The sequence below is a fragment of the Panthera uncia genome (genome assembly GCF_023721935.1).
Source record: "Panthera uncia isolate 11264 chromosome B2 unlocalized genomic scaffold, Puncia_PCG_1.0 HiC_scaffold_24, whole genome shotgun sequence".
NCBI classification, from domain to species: Eukaryota; Metazoa; Chordata; class Mammalia; order Carnivora; family Felidae; genus Panthera; species Panthera uncia.
Window position 1 is genome coordinate 5,182,995 of NW_026057580.1, and position 19,287 is coordinate 5,202,281.

Below are 19,287 nucleotides of genomic sequence, written 5' to 3' on the forward strand. Positions count from 1 at the left end.
CAGGGGCTTGGCCTGGAGACTACACCAGTTAGGAAAGTGGAGTTGCCCTAGGAGCTCAGGGTGTGAGACATCAAGGACCCTCAGGGCCAGGGTGAAGGAAGGAGCCAAAGTACAGCAGGCTAGAGGAGGCCAGCACCAGAGCTGTGGAGCTGGTGGAGCAGCTCTAGCCCTGGGCTGAGAGGGAGGCACCATCAGCACCTGCACACCTCACCCCAAGCACCGCCCCCCCACCCCCACCGGTGCAGGCACAGAACGGAGGGGAGGCTGGCCAGGGGTCAGTGCAACCGTCTCTCCCTCCCTCTCTCCCTCCGGTCTAGTGACACTAATTGGTCTGACACCTCTGTTATTTTAGTCACACAAACTGATCCTGGATTGTCACAGTGCTACCATGGGGTGAGCCGTGTGATTTATGTAAGGGAGAAGGTGCCTCCCTGCCCTGCTGGGCAGTAGGTTCTTTCATTCTCCAGTCCCTGCTTCCAACAGGAGCTGCATAATTTCCGGACTCTTCCTAGGTGGGGCCCCTCTCTAGCAGCAGGGCCCACAAGGCCCAGGAGCTTGTAGAGGCTCTGATTAAACAAACCTGCTTTCCTCCCCACTTCTTAAGTAGAGCTTCCTCCCCTTCTCCAGCCCAAACTGTTTCATCCAAGCCAATCCCAGACCACACAGCACCAAGGACAAACAGCACTAGCCCCAGCACAGAGCCACACAGGCATTAAAAATATGTTTATCTTTAATGATCCAAGATTCTGCAAGACACACTGATATACCCAGAACGGGGTGGAAACACACCTTTCTCAGCCGTGCTGCCACCAACCTGGGGGGAGGGAGGGGCTGGATGCTGGCTAGGCGACACCACCCCCACCCCCAGGTAGAGTCATTTCCAACCTCACAGGGAGTCTCTGTGGCCTATCGCCATGGAAACCAGCCTAGCACTGGGATGGGGCTCTAGGGAGCCCATAAGAGCATCTCTGAGAGGTATTTCCCATTAAAAACAACCACAAGTACCCTCCCCCACCCAAAGCTACTGCCCAGCTTCCCTTCTTCCCCCTCTGCCAAGACAGAGGAAATGGAGTGACCGCAAAAGGACAAACAAAAGTGACTGTACTTCCTACTGGGGAAGAAAAAGGGGGTGAGTAGCAAGGTGGCTGTGGCAAATGGGGGGGGGGGGTGCCATGATTGCCAGAAGGCTGGGTGTGACCCAACCCGAGGTACCTCTGTTGCCAGGGGGCCACTGCTGCTGGGGCATAGAAAAAGGTCTTTAAAGGCTGCTTCCTCTTCTAGAGCTGCCCAAGGTTCAGAACAAAAGGGAATGGGGCCCAGGAAGGCTCTACAACCCCAGGAGGCAGTCATGCCCGCTATCGAGACAGCACTGTGTCCCGATGCAGTGGCAGGGAAGTATGGCCCACGTGCCTCCCTTCCCGGCCTGCGGGACTGTCAGAGGTCCGGCTGGGACGAACTCCAGGGAAGACCAGGACAGAGGTCAGGGAGGAGATAAAATCATCTCCAACTTGGCATCAAAACAGAGCAAGTTCAAAGAAACAAAACCTTGATTTGTACAGCAGCTGCCCCTGGCCTACACCCACTCAGGGTTGGCCCAATAAAAAGCTGGGCAGAGCACGGGCATGGCCGCCCTCAGGGCAGTGCACGGAACTCAGAAAAGTGAGTCTACAGGATACAAGAGAGAATGGCAGAAACAAAGCCCTGCTGTTCTCTGACACGTCCTCCACTGGCCACACATGCCCTCGGCCCTGACCTCAAACCCGCCTGTAGGAGCAGCATCCTTCAGGCTGATTCCTGGCAGGGAAGACAATTCCCAGGCAGGTCTCTGGGGAGGGAAGTCCAAAAGGTGTCCCAGAAGGAATGTCAGAGTCCTCAGAAGGCCCCCGACTGAGTTCTTCAGGGAGAATGGAGAGGAGACCACCCACCCCTTATGGTCAGGCTGCAGTGACTGTGCTCCCCAGTCCCTTTCCGAGAAGGGGTAAAAAACCAGTACTGTGAGCCCCAGGCAGAGCGCCCTGACTCAGAGAATGACAGATCAGTCAGCAGGGGTGGGCATCCCCACACCCTCAGGCGCTGTGCATCTGGATGAATGAGAGGACATCTTCCTTGGACAGCTTGTCTGGGTCCTGGGGCTTCTGGGAGTCATGAACACGGATGCCATCCCCCCACTCCCAGAAGAGCCTGCCATAGTAGCAGATGCTGGGGAGAAGGAAGAGAAAGGAGGTCAGAGGGCTGTACCCGGGTGGAGCAGGACCAAGAGATCACCACCCCAACCCTGGCAACCATGACTTAGAGGACTGATCCTTAAAGGGGTGGGTCATTTAACTCCAGTTGAGGGTCTTCCCTCTAGCAGCCAACAGGTACCCAGTAGGCCCCAGCTCCTTTCCAACAAACAGATGCTGATGCTAATTGTGTCCAACTAGATTCCTAGAATTACTGATATTCCTGGTTTATCTGTCTGTGCCGTTCTAATAAAACAGTATTAGTGTAGCAACAGACACTGGTGTCAGTGGCTAATTATAGGCGCATTAGAGCTACTGGCTGCTGTCAAAACCTATGACTGTAACAGTCTGGCAAACGGACTCTGGGTGCTCATGAGAGACACCTAAGACCCCTGAATCCCAAGGGGCAGGGCTGCAGGCCCTTGGTAGGTCTGCACCACCAGGCCAGTGTCAGAAGGTCACATAAGCAGTGGCTGCTCCATGGGGCAGACAGATGCCCTGCCTGGATGAGGCTCTTCCCACCCAGGACCCCCAGCCATCACAGCAGGTCTTGGTGTCACTTGCTTCTGAGCTTCTATCCAGAACTGGGGGCCACGCCCTAGAGGGGGCATAGCCCCACCCTTGGGAGGAGCCCAGTCTATGCTAGGGGAGCCCCTGCTTGGGCAGCCATCTTTCTCAGGACCTGGGGTATGCCCCAAGAGGGCTGGCCGGCATCCTGGCAGGAGCACCTGGGGTTGTGGAGAGGACAGGCACAGAGGAGGGCCACTTACTGAAAGGGGGCGATGGAGTCTGCAGGGAGGTCAAAGGTAGAGATCTTGGTTTTCTTATTGTAGAAGAACTTCCTCTTGAAGCTTTTGCTGAATCCCATAGTCCATGGCTCTGACAGAAGGAAGAGGGGAAAGCTCAGAAAAGGACACAAAATATTCATGCGGGACAGGAACAGACCAACATAGGGGTGTGCCTTTCTGCACTTGTGTTCTTCCATTGCCCTCTCTCCCAAAAAGCAGGCAGAGAACAGCCTGTGAGGAGGATGCAGCCTTTATCACCAGCCCAAAGGGGCTCAAGGAGGACGACTAAGATAATTACTTCTCAACAACCCCACCCCAGTCCTGCCAACCTGCCACCAGGGCAACAACTCTGGGAAGAGGGAAGGCTCTTTAGCCAGAAGGCACTGAAGAAAAGGGACTGTACAGAGGATACAAATGGCCAAGCCTGACTTGCTGCCACCCCCAGAGAAGGCCCTTTACCTGCATGAGGACACTGTGTGTGCACAAACCAACTGGGCTCCTCTCTCTCAGCCCCAACCCGACCCCCAGGACCCACCAAGGAACAGAAGAGGCTCGGGAAACAGTCCCCAACCCCACACCTCATAGAAACGCCAGCCTGGCTGCCATGCACCTTAGTAGGCAGCCTTCAGCTCCGGCTCAGACAGGGTCTGGGCCAGTCACCCTGGCTGCAGGAAAGAGGACAGGCAACAATCACCCATCACCTACCATTCACCGTCCTGACGATGTAGAGGCCAGTGGGCACAAAGTGCCGGTCATCCCGCCCTGTGTAGCTGAGCTTCGGGGTGCCACTGGAGCCCTTGATGATCTTCATTTCTAACCTAATTTCCCCGAGGTGAGTAAACAGCAAGTGTGGTTTTGTGCATGAGAGCGAGCCCTCACATTATTCTCCGGCTAATAATAAAATCCCACCACCCACAGCATTTTATCTCAGTTCAACATAAGAAATGGAAACTGAGGCAGAGATGTGAGTTGCTCCAGTTGCTCCAGGCTACCCATCGAGGGAGTCTGTGCAGAGCTGGATGGAGGACTCAGGCTCTAAACTCTAAGCAATGGAGTCAGGAAAGTGACAGAGGTCCCTGCTCTGTTGCTGCCGTTTGGGGGACAGGTGGGGGGGGGGGGGTGTTTCAAGGGTGACACAAGTAAGGTTAAGATCTGAGACCAGAGGTGCCACTGGGTCTTCGATCCCCCACCAAAGGCATCACTGTGGCCACTAAAGAGTTAACACGAGACCACGGAGACCTGGCCCAGCTCCCATGGCCGCAGCAGGCACAAACCCAGGATGAGACCCCCCAGATGAGAGCACCCTGCACACCACTAATGCAAGGAAGCAGTTACGCCCCCCTGCCCCTCCAGGCTCAATCTCTCTGTCAGCACCAGGAGCTGGGATTTATAGTGTTTCAAGCAGCTTGCTGCTCTGCCCCTCGCAGGGACAATCGTAACTATTACAGCATCAATGAGCCCGTATTTCTGCCTGACACACACCGCCCTGCTCCCCTCCTGACGGTGCTGAATCAGCTCTCAGCCGGGGGGCTCTTGGCTGCGGCAGGGGGGCTAAAGGCAGCCTGCCAGGGCCAACTCACCACCTCCCCCACGACACACCTCTGCAAAAAGAGAACGCTGCTGCACCCCCACCCCAACTCTCCTCTCAGATCCTGCACTAAGACTGAGTCACTCACCTGACAAAAATCTTCTCCATCTCCTCCAACCTGTACACCTCCTTCACCCTGTGTGTAGAGGGACAGAGAGAGGACAAAGGTTTTCTGGGGTGTGGGGCGCAGATATTCTTACCCAGCAGCAGCTGGAGGCAGGAGGCTGTGCCTGTCCTTGTCTTCTTCTGGCCCCAGTACCCCAACCCACCAGAATGAGAACCTCCAGCCCCGTGTGCTGCTATCCAACACAGATGCCCTAGCTCAGAGCTACCAAACACCCCCTTGGGCCTGCCCCACGGCAACTGAGGAGCACAACTATGGTTACTGAAGAAGGGGGAGAGAGGAAGATCTGGCAGACACCCAAGTCATCTTCACTGTCACCAGGGGCCCAAATACCAAGGTCCAGGCTCTTGTGTAGGTCACCATGGATTTTAGGGCTTCCTGTAGCAGAGTTATTTCCAAACAGTCCTAACGGGCCTTTTACCATAGGGGGTAGGGAGACCTCTACCCAGGATGCAGGGTTCCTTCACCTCTGGGGGCCTCTGAACACATCTTTGGAACTGCTGGGTAAGGTCTCCAGGGACCCAGCAACTAGACAACAAGCAACACAGGGAGGGTCCCCAGAAGGTGTCCCTCAGGACCTGGCAGACAGGACATTTTATAAAAAGTGTAGAGAGACACCTCGGTCTCCAGTCATATAGTCTGGGTCTCCAAGCCCCAAAGGTAATAACCTCTGACCCGGGCACAGCCTGGAAAGTCTGGTCTCCCTATGTGGGCTCCCTGACTGTCCTCATCCTCCTCTCCTACCTCAGGGCCTGGAACTTTCACACCATCTAACATGGCAACAAACACTCTCTTCTTCCTGTTCAAAAACTCCCATTCCCTTAGCACCCTTTTCTCACCTGAAAAAAAAGAAAAGGCCAGGTGGTATGCTAATGAGTGTGAATGTGCAAGGTGTGTCAGTGCCCCGAGAAGCATGTGCATCTTCAATGACACCTTAACCCCTAGGAATGCATCTCCTGTGGAGGCTGGCCCACCATGACAGGCGGGATGGGGAGACACTCTGGGGCGAAGGACACACCTACCCAGCACCCACCCCAATTCACATTCACCAAGGGTAGTCTTATCTCTAACCACAACTTTGCCTGGTCCTCTCTACTGAGCCCTCCCATCCTCCACAGGATGGGGAAGCAGGCACTGGCCAGAAAGAAGCAATGGGGAATGGGGGTTTGGGAGGGAGACCATATGCTCACCTGATGGGATTCATGTCAGGCCGACTGGGCTTGGAAACAGCTTTCACAAATTTCTCAGCAAGCTGAATTCTAGAGCACAAACAGAGTCTCTCAGAGGTGAGCCAAGGCGCCTCCACTAGCACCCCTGCCCCCAGGGCATCTGCGTGGCACCAGAGACGGAACACTTCTGAATGTGGAGCAAAGCCACTCCAAGAGGCAGCACTCCTATGCCTGAGGAAGCCCACCCTGCCCTTCTCCACTAACATCTTTGTGCACGCCCTCCCTCTGTAGATTTGGACATCCAGTTTTGCTACATGTTGGTAGGCTTTTCTGAAGTGTGCCTTGAGTTGTGCTCAGTCCCCTCCACTAGAACTTCAGATGTCATCTGTATCGTGTATGTCGACTCACCCCAAACCACTGATGCCACAGCACACCCACTCAGAAGAACCAACTTAGGCATATCAGTATCACGGCAGTGTGAGAGGTCCCTCCTTTGTGTCCCCCACCCCCCTTCTAACAACTGATCAGTCATCCATCCACAAGCAAAAGGGCCGCTGTGGGATCCAGATGAACAGACTTAAACGGGACCACCCATGCTCAAGACATGTTCTTCAGAGACCCTCCCTCTCTCCATAAGCCTATCCTCTTGCTCAACCTGAATCAAAACATCACTTCTGATCTGAACAGCTGTGGCCAAACGGAGTGTGCTGGTATCTGTGGCAATGGAGGCCCCCAAGCCCCAGCAAACTCTGCAGTGCAGATACTAATTCCTCACCCTGGCCCTGGAACCAGCCCACGGGTGGGGAAGGAAAACTAACGATAGCCTTAGGCAAGAAGGCCTGGGTGAGGGACCAAGCCTCAGAGGCTGCTGCCACACAGCTGACCTGGCCTACCCTGCCCTCCCTCCCCAGGACCCAGGTCAAACCGCTGGTTAAAGTGCTGCTCCCGCACGTCACTGCCATTCAGCACGAGGACATCGAGGATGTGGATGGCACTAATCTTCCGCTGGGCCTTCCCCTAGAAGAAGAAGTGCGCTGCCCATCCTGCCAAGCATCGGCCTGGGGCCCACTGCCCACCATGGCATGCTGGCCTCCGTTCTACCTATATATCACCGGGGGAAGAGAAGGACTCCAAACACAGAACTTTCTTGTGCCTCCCTCCCAGATCATTCTCAGCACCACACCACCCAGACTTCCGAGCAGCCAGAGATCTGAGGCTTTAGGTGATGAGCACCCCTGAACCTCAAACTCAGTGAGGCTGCCGCCATGGTGCTCCATTCGGGGCCTAGCTTCCCAATCTTGTCCACTGTTCCCATTGACTGTTCTGAAAGTCATCTGTATGGCTGTCATGGCCAAAGCTCAAGGGATCCCTGGTAAAAACAAAATCAGCAGCTAAAAAATACCCAGCAGGCCCACTAGGGCCCAGGATGCCCAGAGATGACTGAGGTTCCCTCTTGCACACATGGGGACTGTGATCCTTCCTACCTAAACGTATCATTGTTTCGAGCAACTACCCAAGGAGGAGGAATCATTTCACAGCCTTCCCCCAGCTCTGGGCCCTGTCAAGCACCACAATGTGACCCAGTTAACTTGGGGGGAAAAGGGCCAGGCTCAGCCGTGCCCCAGTTCCCTAGCTGGCAGGGCCAGAACACATGAGCAGAACCACCTCTGACCTCCCCTTTCAGTTCATGGACGATCTCCACAGACAGTAGAGTATCCCGGGGTAGCTCTGTCTTCAGGTCTAGCTTGACCCAGCGGTCTGACTGGCGGCCGTCCCACGTGTAGATCTGGGACTTCTACAGGCAGAGAGAAAGGGCCTCATGAGGCAGGCATGGAGACTGAGGGGTGAGCGCTCAAAAGAGCTTTCAGTTGGCGGTTATAAGCTGATGGGGCTGGGAAATGTCAGAAGAAAATGTCTAGGAGAGATTAGTGTTATACTTCAGCGACAGAGATCTGGCTCAGTCCTGGTGGTAGGGAACAGGCCCAGGGGACCATTCAAAAGGCCTAAGTCCAGGGGTATCTGGGTGGCTCAGTTGGTTAAGTGTCCAATTTTGGCTCAGTCATGGTCTCTCGGTTCAAGGGTTCGAGCCCTGTGTCGGGCTCTGTGCTGACAGCTCAGAGCCTGCTTCAGATTCTGTGTCGTCTCCTCTCTCTGCCCCTCCCCTGCTCATGCTCTGTCTCTCCCTCAAAAATAAACAAACATTAAAAAAAAAAAAAAAAAGGCCCAAGTCCATGATTAGTGACCCTCAAAAAAGATCAAGCTTATGGAGCACCTGGGCCTGGGTGGCTCAGTTGGCTGAGCACTTTTTTTTTTTTTTTTTTTTTAAATTTATTTATTTGTTTTGGGAAAGAGAGAGGCAGAGAGAGCGAATCCCAAGCAGGCTCCACGCTGTCAGCACAGAGCCCGATGGGGGTGGTGTTACAAAGAAATGGCTGCATGGATTCAAGCCACAGTAGCCTGCGGACAATCCTGTTAGCCTAGGAAGCTTAATATCACAAGAAAAGAAGCAGTGTTCCCTTTACAATGCACAGAGATGAATGCGCAAATGTGAATGAATGAAAAACTGAATGGATGAATGACACTTGGCTAACTCACAGAAAGGAAGTGAAGCTTTAAGAAATACCTTCCCTGGGGTCAAAGCCCCAGCTCCCTAGTGCCAAGAGAACACGCACCGAGGGTGGCAGGCAGCTGTCCAGACTCCCACAGACACAGAGCAAGGTTCCACCACCCCGACAGTAGAGAGGAAGCCAGCAGCAGACTTACCCCCAGACCGATGAGGAACTTCTGCTCGCTGCCAGACACCATGCAGCGGTAGTCAAGCACTGGGCGGATCTTCTCCAGGGTTTTGGAGGTGAGCAGCGTGGGCTTATAGCTGAAGATGTCAATCTCAGTGCCCTGCAGCCCCGGGTCAGAGAAAACATGGCTGGGTTGGGGGAAGGGACAGGCGCTCAGTATGGGTGCCTGTATGAGGGATGGGGGCAGGCTGGGAGAGGCGAGGGACAGGAAGCACTTGCTCTCTGAAACATGCCCCCCTGCTCTCCCTAACCATGCACTAACTGGGATCTAATTCCATCTGCTTGGAGTGTTCCTTTAGGACCTATTAGAAGAGGCTGGGAAGGGAAAGAACACCAACTCCCTGAGTACAGATCAATTTACCAGAACTATAAGGAAATGCCTCCAGAATATAAAAGCCACCCCTTCAATAAAACTGAAGGCGAGGACTCATCAGTAGTTGGTCTGAGAGCAGTTAAGTGACCGCTCCACCCCACTCAGAAATATGTACACATGCTACTCTTCTGAGGTCATCTGGAACCTCATTCTCCAGTCCGTGACCTCACAAAACCAGCACAACGGCCCCATAATCTGGGCTAGATTTAAATGAAGCCCAGCCCCTCAGAATCCAGGAGGTGCCTACACAAGCCCTCTGGAGGCCAGGCATCTGGAGGGAGGATGGCACGGGTCTGATACCTTCCACATCTGAAGTTAGGCCTCTCTGACTTTTTATTTTCAACAGATACCAAACTCACCTGGATTAGCTCAAAGAACTTAGATTTGGGGTCTGAGGAAGAAGGAGCAACTCGAGCCTGGTCTGGGATCTGAAAGGAGACAGCAAAGAGCTTTGATTTGCAAATGTACTTTCAATGAAAGCTGTGTGTATGCACATGCAGGCGAGGAGATAGGTCCAGACAGGGGAAGAGGCAATGGCCCCCAACAAAGGGGGCTAGAAAGCAGGAGATGGGAGTGGGTAATCCGGTCACTACCTCACTTCAAGCCCTGTGGTTGCACACCACAAAGGCCCCTTCCCTCTGTCTGGGACTCTCTGTGGGCAGAGAGTTGCTGTATAGGGCCCTGGCAACAAAATGAGGCCTGGTCACCCACCACCCTTGTCCTTTTTGACCCAACTGCAGGACCACAATGTCAGTGAAAGGGCCAAAAAGGTAACTCCTGACAATGCTAAGACGTCTAACTCTGGAACCCTGTGAGGGTAGGGAGACGTTTACATGTAAGGAGAAACCCTAAGTAGACAGGGTTGGTCAATCCATTCTTCTCTACAGCTTCCCTGCTCTGGAGTAATAATGGGCTAGGGAGATGCTCACCCCCCAAAGTCGAAGGCACTCTTTCCGGATCTCTGCCTGCCGAGGCTCACTCAGGGTTCTGGGAAAATAAAACCAACAAGTGATTAAAACCTCCAAGAGGTACAAGGAGTGTGCATCCCATGCACCCCTCAGAACTCCCAAGAGAGGAAGCCCAGATGAATAAACGTGTGTGCACACAGAGGCCATGCTGCCATTAGCCCAGGATGCTTACAACACTCACATGGCTCTGCCCCTTAAAGAAGGGGGATCAGATGTAGACAAAATGGATGACCTCCCCTTCTCACCACAAAGGGAAGGAAGACTACCCTCCCGATCACCCTGAATGCCAGAGTTCCCCACACACTCTCCTCTCTGAGCATGTTCTGGCTTTTCCTCTGCTGATACACATTAAGTCCATCCCAAAGGATGCCACTATGCTCCAGAAAGCTTTATCAGCTTATGCTGACCCCCTACCAGAAGAATGGTTTTCTTAGACCAGTCCTATCTCCCCTCTCTTGATCACTCTTTATTCTGTGTCCCCTCAACAGGGGACTGTTGGTATGGCATTCTACTCATACTATGCCACTCTACACCCTCTGATGCACCCTCTACATTCCTCCTGTATCCTTTTCCTGGGGTACTCTTATCTGCCTAAACACAAACATAAAGTCTTTGAGGGCAAGGTTCATGCCATCTACTTCTCTGGTATGCTTCACAGACCACAGCAGAGTAAAAGATTAAAAAAAAAGAGACGTTTTTAAATGTTTGTTGAAATGAAATAAAGAGCTCAGAGGAAGGAGCAAAATGAAAAGATCTTTCCTTGAAATAAAAGAATTCTGGGGAGTGGGCAACACTCACGTGTCTTGAACAAAGGCATGGATTTTGGCCAGAGCTTTGATCTGCAGACTACAGTGGCTAGAGAGAGGGGGGGAAAAAAAAAGATTTAATTTCAGAAGGATTACCAAAAAAAGGCAAAAGATATCAAAAAAGAGAAGCTCAGCCAGAGCAGTGGCCATCTACATTTGGGGGAGAGGGGCGGGAGAACTGAAAGAGAACCCCCTTGACTACACCCCAAGATACAGTTACATGGGGCCTGCTAAAGGCTTACAATAAAGCAGAACTGAGTCAAACCCGCTAGACACCCAGCTCCCAAGTCCTGCTAAAAGGAAAGTTCTGATCCCATCCTTAAAAACTTGAAAGCAGTAGTGAATTAATTCTAAATAAAGCAACGACAAAGCCCAGACCCAGTTCAGCTGCAGACTGAACTGACTCAACCCACCTACACTAGCAGCTGCCCTTGCTACTGTAATCCCCACTATCCTTTTATACAATGTCTGGCGTTAAATTAAAGAGTGTGTGACATGTGATAAAGCAAGAAAATGTGACCAGCTAACAAGAGGGGAAACAATCCAATAGCAGAAGATCCAGAAATGGTCCAGATGTTCATATTATCAGACATGGCCCTTAAAATAACTGAAAAACATATTAAAGGATCTAGTAGAAAAGATGTACAACATTCATGGAAAGATAGAGAATTTCAGCAGAGGTACAGAAACCATATTTCTAAAAAACCAAGATTCTAGGATTGAAAACTATGATATTAGAGATGAAGAATGATTTTGATGGGCTTATCACCAGACTGAAAACAGTAGAGGAAAGAATCAGTGAACTTGGGGACAATGAGGTCAACAGAAACTCAAACCAAAACATAAAGAGAGAAAAAAGTGAAAAAAAAAAAAAATACCAGTATTAAAACTCTACAGGACAATAGCAAACAGTTAAACATAAATAAGTAGAGTCTCAGAAGCAGAAAAAAGAATAAGACAAAAATATTAACAAGATAATAGCCAAGAATTTTCCCAAACTGGTAAATGATATCAATCCACAGATCCAAGGTCAGAGAACCCCAGGCAGAATCAGTACAAAGAAAACCATATATAAACACACTGGTCAACATGTTGAAAACAAAGATAAAGGGAAAATCTTAAAAGCACTCAGAGGAAAAAGGACACATGATATGCATGAAAACAGTAACAGTAATGACTGACTTCTCTCATCAGAAACAAGGAAGGCAGAAAACAATGGAACATTATCTTTAAAGTGCTGAAAGAGAAACACGACCAACCTCAAATTCTATATCCAATAAAAGTATCCTTCAAAGAGGAGAGGGAAATAAATACATTTTCAAAAGACAAATTACTCCAGCATACTTGCACAATAAAAATAGGCTAAAAGAAATTCTTTAGGCCAAAGGGAAAGGATTCCAAACAGAAACCCAGTTCTGCAAGAACTAGAAATGAAGAACACCAAAATGTGTAAATAGGTCAGTAGATACAGAGGACCTTTGTAAAAAATGTAAATGTACATATGCAGGCATACCTCGTTTTATTGCACTTCACATTACTGCACCTGACAGATAATGCATTTTTTACAAATTGCAGGTGGCAACCCTGTGTTGAGCAAGTCTATTGGTGCCATTTTCCCAACAGCATTTGCTCGCTGCATGTCTCTGTGTCATATTTTGGTAATTCTCATAATATTTCAAACTTTTACATTATTGTTATATTTGTTATGGTAATCTGTGATCAGTGAACTCTGGAGCCTGAAGATGTGGCTGAATTGCTATAAAACTTTATCAGATGAGGAGGTGCTTCTTATGAATGAGCAAAGTAAGTAGTTTCTTGAGATGGAATCTACTCGTGGTGAAGATGCTGTGCAGACTGTTGAAATGACAACAAAGGATTGAGAGTATTACATAAATTTAGCTGATAAAGCAGTGTCAGGGTTTGAGAGGATGGACTCCAATTTTGAAAGAAGTTCTGTCAGTAAGATGTTATCAAACATCACATGCTACAGAGAACCCATTCATAAAAGGAAGAGTCAATCAATGTGGCAAATGTCATTGTCTTATTTTAAGAAACTGCCACAACCATCCCAACCTTCAATAATCACCACCCTGATCAGTCAGCAGCCATCAGCACTGAGGCAAAACCCTGCACCAGCAAAAAGATTATGACTCACTAAAAGCCCCGACAATGGTTAACATTTTTTTTAGCAATAAAGCATTTTTTAAATTAAGATTTGTACATTGTTTTTTGTACACAGTGTTACTGCACACTTAGTAACCTATAGTATAAACAACTTTATATGCACTAAGAAACAAAAATTAATTTGACTTGCCATATTGCAATATTCACCTTACTGCAGTGATCTAGAACCATACCTGCAATATCTCTGAGGTATGCCTGTACAGGGAGATATACTTTAAATCTCTTTAAAAGATGATATAGACTTTATGGTTTAAAATAAAAATAATAGCAAGCTAAAGTAGGGTTTATATAAAACAAGAACACAAAGGCAGAACTGTAAATACATATATACTGTGGTAATAAGGTTCTTACATTGTTCATAAAGCAGGATACTCTTTGAAAGTAAACCATGATAAATTAAAGATGAATACTGTTATCTTTAAAAGAGCTAAAATAACTCTCAACAATAGCCAAATTCTGGAAAAAGCCTAAATGTCCATCAACTGATGAATGGATAAAGAAATTGTGGTTTATATACACAATGGAGTACTACGTGGCAATGAGAAAGAATGAAATATGGCCCTTTGTAGCAACATGGATGGAACTGGAGAGTGTGATGCTAAGTGAAATAAGCCATACAGAGAAAGACAGATACCATATGTTTTTACTCTTATGTGGATCCTGAGAAGCTTAACAGAAACCCACGGGGGAGGGGAAGAAAAAAAAAAAAGAGGTTAGAGTGGGAGAGAGCCAAAGCATAAGAGACTCTTAAACACTGAGAACAAACTGAGGGTTGATGGGGTATTGGAAGGAGGGGAGGGTGGGTGATGGGTATTGAGGAGGGCACCTTTTGGGATGAGCACTGGGTGTTGTATGGAAACCAACTGGACAATAAATTTCATATATTAAATAAATAAATAAATTAGCTAAAATATAAAACAAAAAGACATAAAAAAGAAAAAATCCAAGGAGATATAAACGAATATTAAAAAATACCAACCAGCCCCCCCCCCCCAAAAAAGGAAGGAACTGAGACACAAAAAGAAAACAGGATAAAGAGATACTAAACAACCAAGATAAGAGGATTTAAAAAAAAATTTTTTTTAATGTTTATTTTTGAGAGAGACAGAGTACGAGCAGGGGAAGGACAGAGAGAGAGAGGGAGACACAGAATCCAAAGCAGGCTCCAGGCTCTGAGCTGTCAGCACAGAGCCTGACACGGGGCTCAAACCCCGTGCTCTGTGCTAACAGTGCAGAGCCTATATAGGATTCTCTTTCTCTTCTCTTTCTCCCTCTCTCTCTGCCCCTTGCTCACTCACACTCTCTCAAAAATAAATAAATGAATTGAAGAAAAAAAGACAAATCAATACTAAGCAAAAGAAAGTTGATGTGACTATATTAATACCAGATGAGGTATTAATATACTCAAGACAAAGAGTATTACTAGAGATAAAGAAGGATATTTCATAATGACAAAAGGTCAATTCATTAAGAATAACAGAATACAGATTTAGAGACTAATAACCCTTATGAACACAGACTCAACTCAATAAAATATTAGTAAATCAAATACAGAATATATAAGAATGATATTCATAACCAAAGCATATTAAAAAATGCAAGACTGGTTTACCATCTGAAAATCATTCAATGTAATTCATTGTATTAATGGAATAAAGAATAATACCATAATAATTTCTATAGATACAAAAAGTATCTGACAGAACTAAACATCCATTCAAAATAAAAACGCTCAACAATCTCAAAATAGAAGAAAACTCAATCTGATAAAGGACGTCTACAAAAACCTATTGCCAACACCACACTTAATGATTAAACACTTTATGCTTAAAATTAAGAGTAAGGCAAGGCTGTCTGCTTTTATCACTTCAATTCAACATCAAATTGAAGGAATTAGTCAGTTCAATAAGGCAAGAAAAAAACCAGAACTACCATATGATCCAGCAATTACACTTCTGGGTATTTATCCAAAAGAACTGAAATCAGGATCTTGCAAAAATATTAGCACCCCCATGTTCACTGAAGCACTATTCACAGTAACCAAGATGTAGAAACAACCTAAATGTCCACTGACAGATGAACAGATAAAGAAAATGTGGTAATATATATACAATGGAATATCTTTTTAAATTTTTTTAAGTAAACTGCACACCACATGTAGGACTTGAACTCACAACCCCAAGATCAAGAGCCATACACTCTACCCACTGAGTCAGCCAGGCACCCCTTTACATACAATAGCGTATTTAGACAGAAAGGAAGGAAGGAAGGAAGGAAGGAAGGAAGGAAGGAAGGAAGAAAGGAAGACAGGAAGGAAGGAAGACAGGAAGGAAGGCAGACAGACAGGAAGGAAGGAAGACAGGAAGGAAGGAAGACAGGAAGGAAGGAAGACAGGAAGACAGACAGGAAGACAGAAAGACAGGAAGAAAGAAAGAAAGAAAGAAAGAAAGAAAGAAAGAAAGAGAGAGAGAGAAAGAAAGAAAGAAAGAAAGAAAGAAAGAAAGAAAGAAAAAAGGAAAGAAATTAAGCAATATGAGACAACATGAATGAACCTTGAGGATATCATGCTAAGTGAAATAAGCCAGTCACAGAAACACAAATACTACATGATTCCATAACTTATATAAGTTCTCTAAAATAGTCAAATTCGGGGCGCCTGGGTGGCACAGTCGGTAAAGCGTCCGACTTCAGCCAGGTCACGATCTCGCGGTCCGTGAGTTCGAGCCCCGCGTCGGGCTCTGGGCTGATGGCTCGGAGCCTGGAGCCTGTTTCCGATTCTGTGTCTCCCTCTCTCTCTGCCCCTCCCCCGTTCATGCTCTGTCTCTCTCTGTCCCAAAAATAAATAAAAAAACGTTGGAAAAAAAAAAATTTTAAATAGTCAAATTCATAGAACCAATAAGTAAATTAAGCATTCTCACAAGATACACAATCAATATACAAAAGTCAACTGTATTTCCACATACTAACAATGAACAACTGGAAAACAAAATTTTTAAAATACCCCTTACAGGACACATGATGGATCAGTCAGTTAAACATCCAACTCTTGATTTCGGCTCAGGCCATGGTCTCATGAGATCAAGCCCTGTGTCAGGCTCTGAGCTGAGCGTGGGGCATGCTTGGAATTCTCTCTCCCCCTGCCACTCCCCCACTCTCTCTCTGCCTCTTTCTCAAACAAACTTAGAAATAAATAAATAAATAAATAAATAAATAAATAAATAAAAATACCACTTATAAGAGCATCCAAATACACAAAATTCTTAAGGATAAATTTAACAAAAGATGTGTAAGACCTCTATACTGAAAACTATAAAACACTGCTGAGAGACATTTAAGAAACTAAATAAATGGGTATTGTTTAATTTATGGATAGAAAGATTCAGTATTAAGATGTCACTTCTTGCCAAAATGATTCATAAATTCAATGTAATCTTCATCAAATCTTATAGAAATTGACAAACTGATTCTAAAATTTACATAGAACTGCAAACAACACACCTAGACTAAGTTGAAACAGTCCTGAAAAAGATCAATGCTGGAGAACACACACTACCTGACCTCAAGATGACCTGTTTGAAGGTACAGTCATCAAGAGAATATGGCAGAAGACATACAGATTAACAGAACAGAATGCTCCAGATAAATTTTCAACAAGAGTGCCAAGACAATTAAATGGAAAAAGAAAAGTATTTTTAACAAATGGTGTTAGAACTGGGTATCTCTAAGGAAAAAAAAAGAACTTCAACCCCTACCATTACACCACATACAAAAAGTTAATTTCAGGTGGGCTATAGACCTAAACAAAAGAAATGTCTACATGAAAAGAGAAGAATATTTTCATGACTTTAGGCCAAGACTGTTTAGAAAGAAAAATCACTAACAAAAAGAAAAACTGATAAGCTGGATTTCATTATCAAAATTTAAAAGTTCTAGGCATCCAAACTGGAAAAAAAAAAAAAAGTAAAATTATCTCAGTTCACAGACAGCATAATCTTTCATGCAAAAAAACCCTAAAGATTCCACCAAAAACTATTACAACTAATAATCAAATCTGGCCAATTTGCAGGATACAAAATCAACACACAAAAACCAGTCATTTCTACACAATAATGAATAATCTGAAAGGATGAAGAAAATAACTCCATTTACAATAGCATCAGAAAGAATAAAATACTCAGAAATAAACTAAAGAAGTGTAAGACTTGTACACTAAAAGCTACAAATCACTGCTGACAAAAATGGAAAAAGACATAAATGGAAAGACATCCTGTGATCATGGATTGGAAGACTCAATATTGTTAACAAGACAATATTATCTAAAGCAATCTACAGATTCAATGTAATCCCTTTCAAAATCCCAAAGGCAATTTTTGCGAAAATGGAAAAACCCATCCTAAAATTCATATGGAATCTCAAGGGGCCCCATAGCCAGAACAATCTTGAACGAGAAAAACAAACTGAAGGTCTCATATTTCCTAGTTTCAAAACTTACTACAAAGCTAGAATAATCACAACTGTGGTACTGGCATAAAGATAGGCATACAGAACCAAAGGTACAGAATAGACAGCCCAAAAGTAAACCTCTGCATATATGATCAAATGATTTTCAACAAGGGTACCAAAACCATTTCATGAGGAAAGAATAGTCTTTTCAACAAATGGTGCTGGGAAAACTGGTTGTCTACATGCAAATGTATGAAGTTGGACCCTTACTTTATAACATCTACAAAAATTAACTCAAAATGGATCAAAGACCTAAAGATGAGAGCTAAAAGTATAAAACACTTCGAAAAAAGCAGAGTGAAAAGTTTCATGATGCTGGATTCAGCAATGATTTCCTGAATATTACACCAAAAGCATAAACAATAAAAGAAAAAAAAGAAATTGAACCACATCAAATTAAAATCTGTGCATTGAAGGACACAATCAATGCAGGAAAAAAAACACATAATGAGAGAAAATATTTTCAAATCATATATCTGATGAGGGATTAATATCCAGAATATTAATAAAGAATCCTACCATTTGACAATGAAAAACACCAATTTAAAAATAGGCAAAGGACTAGATAGAATAAGCATTTCTCCAAAGATACACAAACAGCCCGATACGAAAATATACTCAATATCAAAACTCAAAACTACAATGAGACACCACCTCACACCCATTAGGAGGGCTATTATCCAAAAAAAACAAAAACAGAAACAAAAACACAGAGACAACAACGGGTGTTGGTGAGAATGTGGAGAAACTGGAACCCTTGAGCATGACTGTTGGTAACGTGAAATAGGCCAAGTGTTGTAAAAAATAGTATGGCAGTTGTAGCTGCACCATTTTAAGCACAATTACCATAGGATCCAACAACTCCACTAAGTGTATACACGAAAGAACTGAAAGCAGGGGCTCAGTTACTTGCACACCAATATTCAAAGCAGTATTATTCACAGGAGCTAAAATGTGGGGACAATCCAAATATCCAACAACAGATGAATGGGTAAACAAAATGTGGTGTGTGTGTGTGTGTGTGTGTGTGTGTATGGAATATTATTTAGCCCTAAAAGGAATGGAATTCTGACACATGCTACAACATGATATAAACCTTAAAAACATTATGCGAAGTGAAATAAGCCAGACACAAAAGAACCAATATCGTTATGATTTCACTTATATGAGGTACCTAGAACAGGCAAATTCATCGAGCTTCAAGGTGGGAGAAATGGGGAGTTATTGTTTAATGGGTACAGAATTTCTGTTTTGGATGATTAAAACATTCTGGAAATATACAGTGATGATGGTTGCACAACAATGTGAATGTATTTAATGCCAGTGAATTATACATTTTTTTTTTTTTAACATTTATTCATTTTTGAGAGAAACAGAGACAGGGAGTGAGCATGGGAGGGGCAGAGAGAGGGAGACAAAATCTGAAATAGGCTCCAGGCTCCGAGCTGTCAGCACAGAGCCCGACGTGGGACTCAAACCCACAAACTGTGAGATCATGACCTGAGCTGAAGTCAGACACTTAACCGACTGAGCCACCCAGGTGCCCCAGAATTACACATTTTAAAAATAGAGGCACCTGGGTGGCTCAGTTGGTTAAACCTCCAACTTCGGCTCACGTCATAATCTCACGGTTTGTTGGTTCAAGCCCCACCCCACGGTCGGCTCTGTGCTGACAGCTCGGGGCCTAGAGCCTGCTTCGGATTCTGTGTGTGTGTGTGTGTGTGTGTGTGTGTGTGTGTGTGTCTCTCTCTCTCTCTCTCTGCCCTC

General features: G+C 46.0%; 1 protein-coding gene across 4 annotated transcripts in view; it reads right to left on the minus strand.

The window, feature by feature from the left end:
* Nucleotides 1–19,287, minus strand: part of CMTR1 (cap methyltransferase 1) — a 54,730-nt gene that overhangs the window by 2,839 nt on the left and 32,604 nt on the right. For 2 of the 4 annotated variants that reach the window (XM_049653344.1, XM_049653343.1), the window contains 11 exons: nt 10,826–10,882; nt 9,989–10,046; nt 9,419–9,487; nt 8,655–8,786; nt 7,564–7,686; nt 6,817–6,908; nt 5,913–5,981; nt 4,687–4,734; nt 3,716–3,828; nt 2,993–3,101; nt 713–2,199 (listed from right to left, as the gene is read on the minus strand). In XM_049653344.1, coding sequence (XP_049509301.1) covers nt 2,067–2,199; nt 2,993–3,101; nt 3,716–3,828; nt 4,687–4,734; nt 5,913–5,981; nt 6,817–6,908; nt 7,564–7,686; nt 8,655–8,786; nt 9,419–9,487; nt 9,989–10,046; nt 10,826–10,882 — 1,003 coding nt within the window. In that variant the 3' untranslated portion in view covers nt 713–2,066. Of the gene's footprint in view, nt 1–712; nt 2,200–2,992; nt 3,102–3,715; nt 3,829–4,686; nt 4,735–5,912; nt 5,982–6,816; nt 6,909–7,563; nt 7,687–8,654; nt 8,787–9,418; nt 9,488–9,988; nt 10,047–10,825; nt 10,883–19,287 lie in introns of those variants that run through there. The other 2 variants (XR_007462659.1, XM_049653346.1) reach the window with 1 other exon arrangement.